Source organism: Haliotis rufescens, unplaced genomic scaffold (assembly GCF_023055435.1).
Source record: "Haliotis rufescens isolate VD_foot unplaced genomic scaffold, xgHalRufe1.0.p SCAF_8, whole genome shotgun sequence".
Classification (NCBI taxonomy): Eukaryota; Metazoa; Mollusca; class Gastropoda; order Lepetellida; family Haliotidae; genus Haliotis; species Haliotis rufescens.
Genome location: NW_025964372.1, coordinates 33,133,359 through 33,147,669, shown reverse-complemented (window position 1 = coordinate 33,147,669; position 14,311 = coordinate 33,133,359). Strand labels below are relative to the sequence as shown.

At 38.2% G+C, this 14,311-nt stretch overlaps 1 protein-coding gene across 2 annotated transcripts; it reads right to left on the bottom strand.

The window, feature by feature from the left end:
• Positions 1 to 8,111: 8,111 nt before the first annotated feature.
• LOC124114374 (polypeptide N-acetylgalactosaminyltransferase 5-like) lies at positions 8,112 to 13,946 on the bottom strand. 2 transcript variants are annotated; one of them, XM_048389471.1, is made up of 3 exons: positions 13,530 to 13,946; positions 9,874 to 10,557; positions 8,112 to 9,512 (listed from the first exon to the last, which is right to left on the bottom strand). In XM_048389471.1, exons 1-3 carry the CDS (start codon positions 13,700 to 13,702, stop codon positions 8,597 to 8,599), a joined length of 1,773 nt encoding a protein of 590 aa, XP_048245428.1. In that variant the 5' UTR covers positions 13,703 to 13,946; the 3' UTR covers positions 8,112 to 8,596. The 2 variants fall into 2 exon arrangements, with proteins under 2 accessions (XP_048245428.1, XP_046330871.1); XM_046474915.1 differs by lacking the exon at positions 13,530 to 13,946 and having other exon boundaries at positions 9,874 to 10,922.
• Between the last annotated feature and the right edge of the window lie 365 nt (positions 13,947 to 14,311).

Sequence of the window (14,311 nt, the reverse complement as noted above, 5' to 3'; positions counted from 1 at the left end):
TCACCACACTACATACCCACAACAGCTGTCGACTTCCTATCTCAGTTGATTTCATATGACAGACCAACTAGTTTGATCACAGATATTTAAACAATTCACAAACTTTAAAAAACTAGCCGAAGTTTTATTAGACATATTCGGATGGTCAGGTTCGGAGACTTGCTTGATGGCTTTGATCATTGCTTATAATATCAATCACTTATAATATGTATATATTTCAATATCTCAATGATCACAATACATTTGCAAAAATCTATGGAAAATATCACACACAATCGTAATGCTTTTCCTTCATTTTAATGGAACGCAATTAAATTATATTGTAAAGCAAACCACTGACAATGTCAACTCATGACCTCTTTTCCTGTGAAGAGTCTGAGTCAGATCTGGTACCTAGCAACCCATATAGATTGGGTGTTTAGGTTTGGTGACATTTTGTGTGAATGTTATCATTTCTTTCCTAGAACTTCAAAACGTAACAATAATTGTTTGAGTGTTCTGTTTTAACGTTTAGATTAAATATTTTGTATTTTTCTGAAAATCAGTCCAAAGGTCACCAGGGTGATTTGTTTTTCAGTTTGATCCAAATATTTATCAAAGAATTGTTCACAGACTTCCTTTCGTCACTAAAATCTGAACATAAACGTCCATGTTTGGTATTCGTTTTGTTTGTCACACGTCTGTAATTGTACCAGATCCTTCCCAGTGTGGATCGGAAATGTGGATTTAGCTTGAATAGCACAAATATACTCCGAATAATACGCAGTCATCAAACTGTCATTTGCATGTACCCACGTCATCGATGTTTTCGACTCAGATTTAGATGGACACTCTTTGATCCGGAGAAGAAACGTTGACTCATCAAATCCAACACACCTGCCCAGATATTTCAGTCTCCCATACCTATCCAAAGAAAATGTTTTTTCTTTTATTATGAAGCCACATTGTCCAGCTGTACCTATATAATCGTCCTCAAATACAAACCAGCACTGCCCACTCTTTATGTTTTTTATTTCTCCAAAAAACACATCCTCCTTCGATGGCACCATCTGTTCAGTATGGACACTCTTCAAGAACCAAGTAAATGACTTACTATTACGCTCTTGTCGCAACTTCTTTCTTTCCTGTAAAGACCTCAGTTCAGCTTCCGTAAACACTGGCAGAGGATTACGAATATGGGAGAGTGCAGCACGCACAAAATATATATATTCATCCATCCATATCTCCGATACACGTAGATTATTTTTCAAAATCGTATATTCCTTTTCATTTGAACCAAAACTGTATTTGTTTCCTTTGTAGATGTGGCCAACCACTGAACAAGGTACTGTTTCAATTCTTCCTCCTGTCATCCAGACATTAAAGGATAGGTCAAAGTGTTCACCTCCCCAGATCTCAAGGCCTGGATCGAAACGTCCGACGGCATTAAAGTAGGACTTTCTGACGGCGATGCAGGATCCTTGTAGTACTGGTGTCGGAAATGGTTCCCAGTCGGAGCCCCGAAACTGATTCAAATATGGAGGTAGAGTAAACCATATGTACCTGTTGAGATGAACATGACAGGTATACCAGCATTGTATATTTGGCATATTGACGTTTCAAATAGAAAATAGCATAATCGAGAAGTGTGACCAAATAACTATGCCCAAAATGACTGTCTTCATACGTTTTGCATAGTGTACATGACGCATGGTCTTTAATTAAGAATTGAGCTTCACTTTGTGTGAGTTCATTGGAGTAAGAACCTTCATAGAGTGAGGGCCAAACTGTATGAACAATTTCTCACCTCAAAGGATGTAGGCAAAGATCTAAACACAATTTTATTTAGTACGTGTGACTTCATGTTTACACTGACAGCCATACAACAACCAGCTATATCGCGGAGTAAAATAGTTCATCAAAAAGAGAGGTGACATGGGCGTATTAATGCACAACTTGCTCTTCAGAAACATCTTAAGCAGCACGTGTGTTCAAATCATATCCTCATTAGATGAGAAATGTCTGTAAAAGCCTACCTCAGTAAGTCAGTCACATGACAGCGCATCGTAATACATTTACATCAAGTACAAGACGTCAAAATGGCCGACACGATAAACGTGACGGGAGAGATTTCAGAAGTTGTTAATGAACCTGTGGCGGTTACATGTGTTAGTAATCACTGATCAACTGGCCGATCATTGAAAGGTGAATAAAGATGCGTCAAACAGACACTAAGGTTAATTCATAGATCGAGTCGACACTACGATAGTTTAGATGTGCATTTCATCGTTTGTTCATTAAGATAGGCCGCAGCGAGGATATTCGTGAACAAACATGAAGTCACGCTCTCACATTTCTCAATGTATACTGAAAAGCTGAGACCAAGAATAAAGGTTCTAAATGATCAGAAAGATCGCTTATGTGTGTTTTCGTGCTAGGGAATTCCCAGGGGTTTCCCCAGGAATGTGAAAGTACTCCGTCAGTGTTTACGTCATTTCAAGAACACGGTCTCGTGAAAAACGTATGAACGTCAAATTGTGTCGTTCATACACTTATCTCTCTCTCTCGTCCAATGGAAAAGCCGTATATCGTGTAAACTTCAAATTAAAAAATTATTGTAATGTAAGGAACACCGCATGTTTGTAATGCATCCTTTGGAACAGAATTCGCATAATCACAACTTCGAACCTTAGATATGCTCTGATTATGATTCTTGGTTTGTCTGTACCAAAGCCGGCCTTAACCAGGGTTCATCATCGAGGAAAACATCTTTGTCCAGGATTATTTGTGTCTCTCTTCCCAAATGTCGTGATGTAACTTAATTACTCATTAATTTGCCTTATTTGAGTAATTAACAGATCGACTGCCAACGTTAATTTAAAAAATATTGACAAATTACAATACTATTCAAGAATGTGACACGCATGGCAAGGATATTGGTTACATACGACCCGTTATTTAAAAAATTGCATCCCAGTCTTACCTCATGTCCCATCCAAAACCTCCTATGCAACTTGCACGTGTCCCAGTGTCCAAACCAATTGTATGGTCATTGATCGGAATGGGATGTGCTTGAACCACAATGGACGGCTGACTCTTAATCCTCTCCAGCAGTGGTTCTGCCCAACCCTCACAAACCTCCATATGAGCATCAAGGAAAACCACGACTTCTCCACGTGCTTTTTCTTCCCCTTGCACTCTTGAAAGTATCAAACCCTTTCGCTCTTTGTTACGTATTATTCGAATTCGTGAATCCAAGATTCTGAAATATTCTTGTAGGTCTTCACCCAGATATGAAAAGGTGCTGTTATCATCCACTAGAATAACCTCCATCAGGAGATGTGGCGGAGTTCGGGACAAAATGGCGTGAACATGACGTAATAATGGCGTCAGAGCCTCGTTGTAGAATGGAGTGACAATTGATAATGTTGGAAGAGAAGAGTAGTTGAAATTCCTGTTTTTGCATTCAGAAGGTCTAGCATCAGGCACATCTCTCGTCACCGAGATCTCGTCACTTCTCGTGGCGTTAAATCCGAAATAATCATCCGCTGGTCTTGGATGAGTTTTCAACATTTTTTGTAAAAGAGATGCAAGTCTGTATGATTTTTTATTATTTGTGACTTGCTTGTATGTTAGGGCGGGTTTTTGTCTCACTGATTCTGTTTTCCTTAGAAAGAAACAAAACAATAAAGAAGGTTAGTTCAAGTCAAATTATTTCTATGTGAGTGAGTGAGTGAGTGAGTATGGTTTTACGCCGCGTTTAGCAACATTCAAGCAATATCACGGCGGGGGACACCAGAAATGGGCTTCACACATTGTACCCATGCCGGGAATCGAACCCAGGTCTTCGGCAAGACGAGCGAACGCTTTAACCACTTGGCTACCCGACCGCCCCTTATTTCTATGTAAACATGATACAAACCAACCAACAAATAATACACATGTAACCCGATCCTCGATTATCAATGTGGATAATACTCTCGTACATAGGATAAACATCCGGGACCCATTAGACACCACGTCCATCTTTGAATTATGAGAATAAGTTCGATAATGTTAAAACATTTGAGTTGTCAACCACTTTACAACAAGAAAGAAACGCTTCGTTCTTTGACCCATGGGGCATTTGGAACTCAACAAGAGATACATCGCTATCTTCCAAGGTTCAGGACAGTTTGTTAAAAATTAAAGCAAATTGCATCTGAAGTTTTTTGAGAAAACAGTATGTGAATAACTGGACATCCAGTAGGTGTCCCCATGGGCACCAATTCTGTTCCCCTCCTTGATGATCTGTTGCTTAACCAAGAGTATTATGTTATATACGAAGCAGGTATATTTATTTACATTACCTTAAGCAAATAAGGATATTATCTGTTTGGCAATTAATGTACACAAATATCATTTAAATATAGTTTTATGTCAGCTCAGATTGATCAAGATGTTGCCAATATTAGTCACTTTATATCTTTTTGGAAACAAAGGTGTATTTTTAATCAAGTGTTTTATCAAGTGTATCCGTTTAACAATATCGTATGGCACTTTGCTCATTTCGGGTCTCTAGCAATAATTTTATGTAAGAGAAAGATAGACAATTGTATCTTATTGGAGACTATATCCTTTTTGTAATTTTCATACAAAAATCCGAAAATCACTTTTGCACCTTCTATGCGGACTTGTGCCGACAGTTTGTTATCTCAAACTATTATTACAATTTCCCAAACTCTCCTCCCACCTATTCTCCATAATGCAACCGCCCTATCTCATCTCAAAAATATAGTTTTATAGGTTTTTTTTCAGAATAATTGACATGCCTTTGCATGGGTTGTGATGGCTGCCACAGTTGTGGCAGGATACGCCCACCTTTGTCGAACACCTGGTATCATCACTTTTTGATAGTGTTTCATAAACACGTGCTCGTGATATAGTCGAATAGTACAGTCGACGTAAGAACGTCCTTCAGTGAGCCAGTTTATGTTTTTACTTGGCTTCTCGACTCAGACACATATCTAATGTATCTATTGTCATTGTAAAATGGGTCGGGGGCCCCTTTCGGAATATTGTAAAACACTCTAACTTACTACAGAAATACCCCGCTCATGAGATTGAAATAAACAGTCAAAATTCCCGGTCTTATGTTCAGTAAAGATTCACATTCAAAATGCGAACCTTGTCATCTTTTGTAGGTCAATCACTGGATTGTGTGGTCCAGACTCGATTACAGAACGCCGTCATATAGCTGGAATATTACTGAGTGCGGCGTTAAACAACAAACAAGCAGGCAAGCAAGGTGAGTTTAAAACGAAATGAATACTGTCAGTAATCAATAATTACCTGTAAAATATCTTTTCCGGCGTCTAAAGACAAAGTTGTATTGCGATGGTACATGAAAAAACGATCTGATTGGTAATGTCGACGCTATTGACAGATTGACCCAGGGTGTTTTCATTGCAGAAGGAAAATATATTATACTGGATAATGAGAGACACTGTTAAGACTTGGTATGTTACTGTTCTACTAAAACATAATGCACTTACTAACTAAACAAAAGTAAATGATCTTTTATCAATTCAGACTGAATAAGGGGCGGTGGAATAGCCTTGTGGTTAAATCGTTCGCTAGGCCTACGCCAAAGGCCCGGATCCGATTCCCCACATGGTTACAATAGGTGAAGCCCTTTTCTGGTGTACCTTGCTATAATATTGCTAAATTTGGCGTAAAATTCAACTCACAAATTCATTCATTCGCTCTCATTGAACTCACGGCCGACCATTTGATTTTTTTCTAAAATGAACTTACATGGAAAATGATATGCGTCCTCGTGTTTCACAAAACATAATACATCGTTACTGGACATGCGGGAAGTTCTGAAGATAATGTGTTTTGAGTACAGAAAAACGACTAAACACTTTCCATCATCAAGTTAACACGATTTACAGCTTTTCCATTGGACGAGAGGTCGGTCACATGATCGCGAAATTGACACAATTTGACGTTCATACGGTTTTTTTGGCTGATACTGACGGTCTCCAGCAAACTATGAATTTACCTTAGTGTCTGTTTGACGCATCTTAATTAACCTTTCAATGATAGGCCAGTTGATCAATGATGACTTACACATGTAACCGCCACAGGTTCATTAACAACTTCTGAAATCTCTCCCGTCACGTTTATCGTGTCGGCCATTTTGACGTCTTGTACTTAATGTAAATGTATTACGACGCGCTGTCATGTGACTGACTTACTGAGGTAGTTCTTTACAGACCTTTCTCATCTAATGAGGATATGATTTGAACGCATGTGCTGCGTAAGATGTTTCTGAGGAGCAGGTTGTGCATTCATACGCCCATGTCACCACTCTTTTTGATGAACTATTTTACTCCGCGATGTAGCTGGTTGTTGTATGGCTGTCAGTGTAAACATGAAGTCACACGTACTAAATAAAATTGTGTTTAGGTCTTGGCCTACATCCTTTGAGGTAAGAAATTGTGATAATTTTTTTATAAGAATTATAAGAATTGTCGCAAGCTCCGACGTTCATACAGTTTGGCCCTCACACAAAGTGAAGGTCAATTCTTAATACATCGTTACTGGACTTGCAGGAAGTTCTGAAGATAATGTGTTTTGATTATACTAAAACGACTAAACCCTTTCCATCATCATAAGAAATGTAAGACAATGTATGTATTGAAGAGCTAACTAAAAAATTAGTCCCTATCAAACAAACATCCCAGCCTACAATTCCAATAACTGGGCCAGATTCGATTATTTACAGGCAACCTCTGGTGAACTGGAATATCTATGAGTGCATGCATACTCAATAGTTTGAAACAATTCTCGATCATTGTAGTTTGTTAAAAAATCAAAGTACTTACGGTTCGGGATAAAAAACGTTCTTAGCCTTGAGATGATGATCATTTTTACTGACATTAGGGCCCACTGTTGTCAGGGTTCCAAGTAGCACTACCGTGGTGAGTAGGAAACAAAATATAGTCACCAAACTCAATACCAGCAACGGCTCTCGACTTCTCATCTCGCTTGATTTCTTATTACTGACCAACAGACTGATATAACCGATAATGATGTAGCATTCAAACCACCTGCTGCATAAATGATTTGCTCACAGATGCTGAAAAGTCAATTTTCAAATACATCATATACTTTCAAGAACTAGCCCAAAGACATCTTCAAATGAACTGGTTTTGTGATTTGCTGAGCAGCGTGGATCGTTGCATATAATACCAATCCATTTTAATATTCATTTATGTTCATATATCAATTATAATGTCACATTTGCCGAAATCTATTGTAAATACCAAACACAATCATAATCGGTTTCCTTCACTTTCACAATGAACACAATTGAATTATAATTTATTTAACCCCATCTACGATTATCAAGTGTGTGCTATCCTCGTATATATGATAAATATGATCGACTTATCTCCATATTTGAAGACACGCGAAGATCCGGGCTAGAATAGGTCTTCAACAACCCATGCTTACTGTAAAAGGTGACTAACGGAATCGGGTGGTCACACAGACTCGATGACTTAGTTGATGCATGTCACCGATCCCAATTGATCGGATACTGAGTGATGGTCATGATATCAATCACTGGATTGTCTGGTGCAGACTCGATTATTTACAGACCGCCGTCATATTGCTGGAATATTGCTGAGTGTGGCGTAAAACAACCAACCAAGCAGCCAACCATATTTGAAGTATAATTAAATTCAATTATGTCAAAACTTTTGATTTTTCAACCAACATCCTACAGTACAAACTTAAGGAAACACTTCAGTCTATGATCCACGAGGCATTTGTTTTTTCCGCCTTATGGAACTTGTTTTGTTTTGTAATCCAGACGGGTTATTCCACAAAGCGATGGAAGCGCTACGGCTGTCATAAGCTAATGTTATGGAATCTGATCTACGATCATCTAAACGGTAAGATCGCTTTTTGGAGCGGGGCCCTGGAAACAAAATATAGTCACCACACTACATACCCACAACAGCTGTCGACTTCCTATCTCAGTTGATTTCATATGACAGACCAAGAGTTTGATCACAGATATTTCAACAAATCACAAACTTTAAAAAACTAGCCGAAATTTTATTAGACATATTCGGATGGTCACGTTCGGAGACTTGCTTGATGGCTTTGATCATTGCTTATAATATCAATCACTTATAATATATATATATTTCAATATCTCAATGATTACAATACATTTGCAAATATCTATGGAAAATATCACACACAATCGTCATGCTTTTCCTTTATTTTAATGGAACGCATTTAAATTATAGTGTAAAGCAAATCACTGACAATGTCAACTCATGACCTCTTTTCCTGTGAAGAGTCTGAGTCAGATCTGGTACCTAGCAACCCATATAGATTGGGTGTTTAGGTTTGGTGACATTTTGTGTGAATGTTATCATCATTTCTTTCCTAGAACTTCAAAACGTAACAATAATTGTTTGAGTGTTCTGTTTTAACGTTTAGATTAAATATTTTGTATTTTTCTGAAAATCAGTCCAAAGGTCACCAGGGGGATTTGTTTTTCAGTTTTATCCAAATATTTATTAAAGAATTGTTCACAGACTTCCTTTCGTCACTAAAATCTGAACATAAACGTCCATGTTTGGTATTCGGTTTTTTGGGCACATGTCTGTAATTGTACCAGATCCTTCCCAGTGTGGATCGGAAATGTGGATTTAACTTGATAAGCACAAATATACTCCGAATGATACACAGTCATCAAATTGTCATTCGCATGTACCCACGTCATCGATGTTTTCGACTCCGATTTGGATGGACACTCTTTGATCCGCAGAAGAAACGTCGACTCTTCATATCCAACACACCTGTCCAGATATTTCAATCTCCCATACTTATCCAAAGAAAATGTTTGTTCTTTTATTATGAAGCCACATTGTCCAGTTGTACCTATATAATCGTCCTCAAATACAAACCAGCACTGCTCACTCTTTGTGTTTTTTATTTCTCCAAAAAACACATCCTCCTTCGATGGAACAATCAGTTCAGTATGGACACTCTTCAAGAACCAAGCAAATGACTTACTATTACGCTCTTGTCGCAACTTCTTTCTTTCCTGTAAAGACCTCAGTTCAGCTTCCGTAAACACTGGCAGCGGATTAAGAATATGGGAGATTGCGGCACGGACAAAATATATATACTCATCCATCCACACCTCCGATACACGTAGATTATTTTTGAAAATCGTATATTCCACTTCATTTGAACCAAAACTGTATTTGTTTCCTTTGTAGATGTGGCCAACCTTTGAACAAGGTACTGTTTCAATTCTTCCTCCTGTCATCCAGACATTAAAGGATAGGTCAAAGTGTTCACCTCCCCAGATCTCAAGGCCTGGATCGAATCGTCCGACGGCGTTAAAGTAGGACTTTCTGACGGCGATGCAGGATCCTTGTAGTACTGGGTTTGGAAATGGTTCCCATTCGGATGCCCGAAACTGATTCAAATATGGAGGTAGAAGAAACCATTTGTACCTGTTGAGATGAACAGAATAGAACATAATAGCATTATCACAACTTCGAAACTTAGATACGCTCTGATTATGATTCTTGGTTTGTCTGTACCACAACCGGCCTTAACCAGGGTTCATCGAAGAAAACATCTTTGTCCAAGATTATTTGTCTCTCTTCCCAAATGTCGTGATGTAACTTAATTACTGATTAATTTTGCCTTATTTGATTAATTTAAGATTACTTTTCTATTAAAACAGATCGACAGCCCACGTTAATTTAAAATCAATTGACAAATTACAATACTATTCAAAAATGTGACACGCACGGCAAGGATATTGATTACATACGACCCGCTATTTAAAAAATTGCATTCCAATCTTACCGCATGTCCCATCCAAAACCTCCTATGCAACTTGAACGAATCCCAGTGTCCAAACCAATTGTCTGTTCATTGATCGGAATCGGGTCTGCTTGGACCACAATGGCTGGCTGACTCTTAATCCTCTCCAGCAGTGGTTCTGCCCAACCCTCACAAACCTCCATATGAGCATCAAGGAAAACCACGACTTCACCATGTGATTTCTCTTCCCCTTGCAGTCTTGAAAGTATCAAACCCTTTCGCTCTTTGTTACGTATTATTTGAATTCGTGAATCCAAGATTTGGAAATATTCTTGTAGGTCTTCACCTAGATATGAAAAGGTGCTGTTATCATCCACTAGAATTATCTCCATCAGGAGCTGTGGCGGAGTTCGGGACAAAATGGCGTGAACATGACGTAATAATGGCGTCAGAGCTTCGTTGTGGAATGGAGTGACGATTGATAATGTTGGAAGAGAAGAGTAGTTGAAATTCCTGTTTTTGCATTCAGATGGTCTTGCATCAGGCACGTCTCTCGTCACCGGGATCTCGTCACTTCTCGTGACGTTGAATCCGAAATAATCATCCGCTAGTCTTGGATGAGTTTTCAACATTCTTTGTAAAAGAGATGCAAGTCTGTATGATTTTTTTTTATTTGTGACTTGCTTGTATGTTAGGGCGGGTTTTTGTCCCACTGATTCTGTTTTCCTTAGAAAGAAACAAAACAATAAAGAAGTTTAGTTCAAGTCAAATTATTTTTATGTAACATGATACTTTCTTGACCCAACAAATAATACACATGTAATCCGATCGTCAATTATCAATGTGTATAATACTCTCGTAAATAGGATAAACATCTGGGACCCATTAGACACCATGTCCATCTTTGAATTATGAGAATAAGTTCGATAATGTTAAAACATTTGAGTTGTCAACCACTTTACAACAAGAAAGAAACGCTTCGTTCTTTGAACCATGGGGCATTTGGAACTCAACAAGAGATACATCGCTATCTTCCAAGGTTCAGGACAGTTTGTTAAAAATTAAAGCAAACTGCATCTGAAGTTTTTTGAGAAAACAGTATGTGAATTACTGGACTTCCAGTAGGTGTCCCCATGGGCACCAATTCTGTTCCTCCCCTTGATGATCTGTTTCTTAACCAAGAGTATTATGTTATATACGAAGCAGGTTTATTTAGTAATATTACCTTAAGCAAATAAGGATATTATCTGTTGGCATTTAATGTAAACAAATATCATTTAAATATAGTTTTATGTCAGCTCAGATTGATCAAGATGTTGCCAATATTAGTCACTTTATATCTTTTTGGAAACAGAGGTGTATTTTTAATCAAGTGTTTTATCAAATGTAGCAGTTTAACAATATCGTATGGCACTTTGTTCATTTCATTTCGGTGCTCTAGCAATAATTTTATGCTGGAGAAAGGGAGACAATTGTGTCTTATTGGAAACTTTACCCTTTTTGTAATTTTCATACAAAAATCCGAAAATCACTTTTGCCCCTTCTATGCGGACTAGTGCCGACAGTTTGTTATCTCAAACTATTATTACAATTTCCCAACAGCACTGAAACTCTCCTCCCACCTATTCTCCATAATGCAACCACCCTATCTCATCTCAAAAATATAGTTTTATAGCAATTTTTCAGAATAATTGACATGCCTTTGCATGGGTTGTGATGGCTGCCACAGTTGTGGCAGGATACGCCCACCTTTGTCGAACACCTGGTATCATCACTTTTTGATAGTGTTTCATAAACACGTGCTCGTGATATAGTCGGATAGTACAGTCGACGTAAGCACGCCCTTCAGTGAGCCAGTTTATGTTTTTACATTTGTACTTGGCTTCTCCAGTCAGACACATATCTAATGTATCTATTGTCATTATAAAATGGGTCGGGGGCCCCTTTCGGAATATTGTAAAACACTCTAACTTACTACAGAATTATTCCGCTCATGAGATTGAAATAAACAGTCAAAATTCCCGGTCTTATGTTCAGTAAAGATTCACATTCAAAATGCGAACCTTGTCATCTTTTGTAGGTCAATCACTGGATTGTGTGGTCCAGACTCGATTATTTACAGAACGCCGTCATATAGCTGGAATATTACTGAGTGCGGCGTTAAACAACAAACAAGCAGGCAAGCAGGCTGAGTTTAAAACAAAATGAATACTGTCAGTAATCAATAATTACCTGTCAAATATCTTTTCCTGCATGGTTACAATAGGTGAAGCCCTTTCTGGTGTACATTGCTATAATATTGCTAAATTTGGCGTAAAAATCCAACTCGCAAATTCATTCATTCGCTCCCATTGAACTCAGGGCCGAAAATTTGATATTTTTCTAATATGAACTTACAAGGAAACAAATATGCGTCCTCATGTTTCACACAACATAATAATTTTTAAATTTGAAGTTAACACGATATACGGCTTTTCCATTGGACGAGAGGTCGGTCACATGACCGGGAAATTGGCGTTCAAAAGTGTATGAACGACACAATTTGACGTTCATACGTTTTTCACGAGATCATGTTCTTGAAATGACGTCAACACTGACGGAGTACTTTCACATTCCTTGGGAAACCCCTGGGAATTCCCTAGCACGAAATCATACATAAGCGTTCTCTCTGATCATTTAGAACCTTTATTATTGGTCTCGGTGTTTCAGTATACAGTGGGAAATGTCAGAGCGCGTGACTGCATGATTGTTCACGAATATCCTCGCTGCAGACAATCCTAATGAACAAACGAAGAAATGCACATCTAAACTATCGTATTATCGACCCAATCCGTGCCTTGGCTGATATTGACCATCTCCAGAAATCTATGAATTTACCTTAGTGTCTGTTTGACGCATCTTTATTCACCTTTCAATGATCGGCCAGTTGATCAATGATGACTTACACATGTAACCGCCACAGGTTCATTAACAACTTCTGAAATCTCTCCCGTCATGTTTATCGTAAACACTTGATGTAAATGTATTACAACGCGCTGTCATGTGACTGACTTACTGAGGTAGGCTTTTACAGACATTTCTCATCTAATGAGGATATGATTTGAACACATGTGCTGCGTAAGATGTTTCTGAAGAGCAGGTTGTGCATCCATACGCCCATGTCACCTCTCTTTTTGAGGAACTATTTTACTCCGCGATATAGCTGGTTGTTATATGGCTGTCAGTGTAAACATGAAGTCACACGTACTAAATAAAATTGTGTGATCTTCGCTTACATCCTTTGAAATTGTGATAAAATATTTTATAAGAATTGTCGCAAGCTCCGACGTTCATACAGTTTGGCCCTCACTCTTGGAAGGTTCATACTCCAATGAACTCACACAAAGTGAAAGTTAATTCTTAAATACATCGTTACTGGACTTGCAGGAAGTTCTGAAGATAATGTGTTTTGAGAACACAAAAACGACTAAACCCTTTCCATCATCATAAGAAATGTAAGACAATGTATGTATTGAAGAGCTAACTGAAAAGTTAGTCCCTATCAAACAAACATCCCAGCCTACAATTCCAATAACTGGGCCAGATTCGATTATTTACAGGCAACCTCTGGTGAACTGGAATATCTATGAGTGCATGCATACTCAATAGTTTGAAACAATTCTCGATCATTGTAGTTCGTTAAAAATTCAAGTACTTACGGTTCGGGATAAAAAACGTTCTTAGCCGTGAGATGATGATCATTTTTACTGACATTAGGGCCCACTGTTGACAGGGTTCCGAGTAGCACTACCGTGGTGAGTAGGAAACAAAATATAGTCACCAAACTCAAAACAAGCAACGGCTCTCGACTTCTCATCTCGCTTGATTTCATATGACTGACCAATAGACTGATAATTCCGATAATGATGTAGCATTCAAACCACCTGCTGCATGAATGATTTGCTCACAGATGCTGAAAAATCAATTTTCAAATACATCATATACTTTAAAGAACTAGCCCAAAGACATCTCCAAATGAATTGGTTTTGTAATTTGCTAGGCAGCGTGGATCATTGCATATAATACCAATCCGTTTTAATATTCATTTATGTTCATATATCAATTATAATGTCACATTTGCCGAAATCTATTGTTAATACCAAACACAATTATAATCGGTTTCCTTCCCTTTCACAATGAACACAATTAAATTATAATTTATTTAACCCCATCCACGACCATCAAGTGTGTGATATTCTCGTATACATGATAAATATGATCCGCGAAGATCCGGGCTAGAATAGGTCTTCAACAGAATCGGGTGGTCAAACAGACTCGCTGACTTGGTTGATGCATGTCATCGATCTCAATTGAGTGGATACTGAGTGATGGTCATGATATCAATCACTGGATTGTCTGGTGCAGACTCGATTTTTTACAGACCGCCGTCATATAGTTGGAATATTGCTGAGTGTGGCGTAAAACAACCAACTAAGCAACC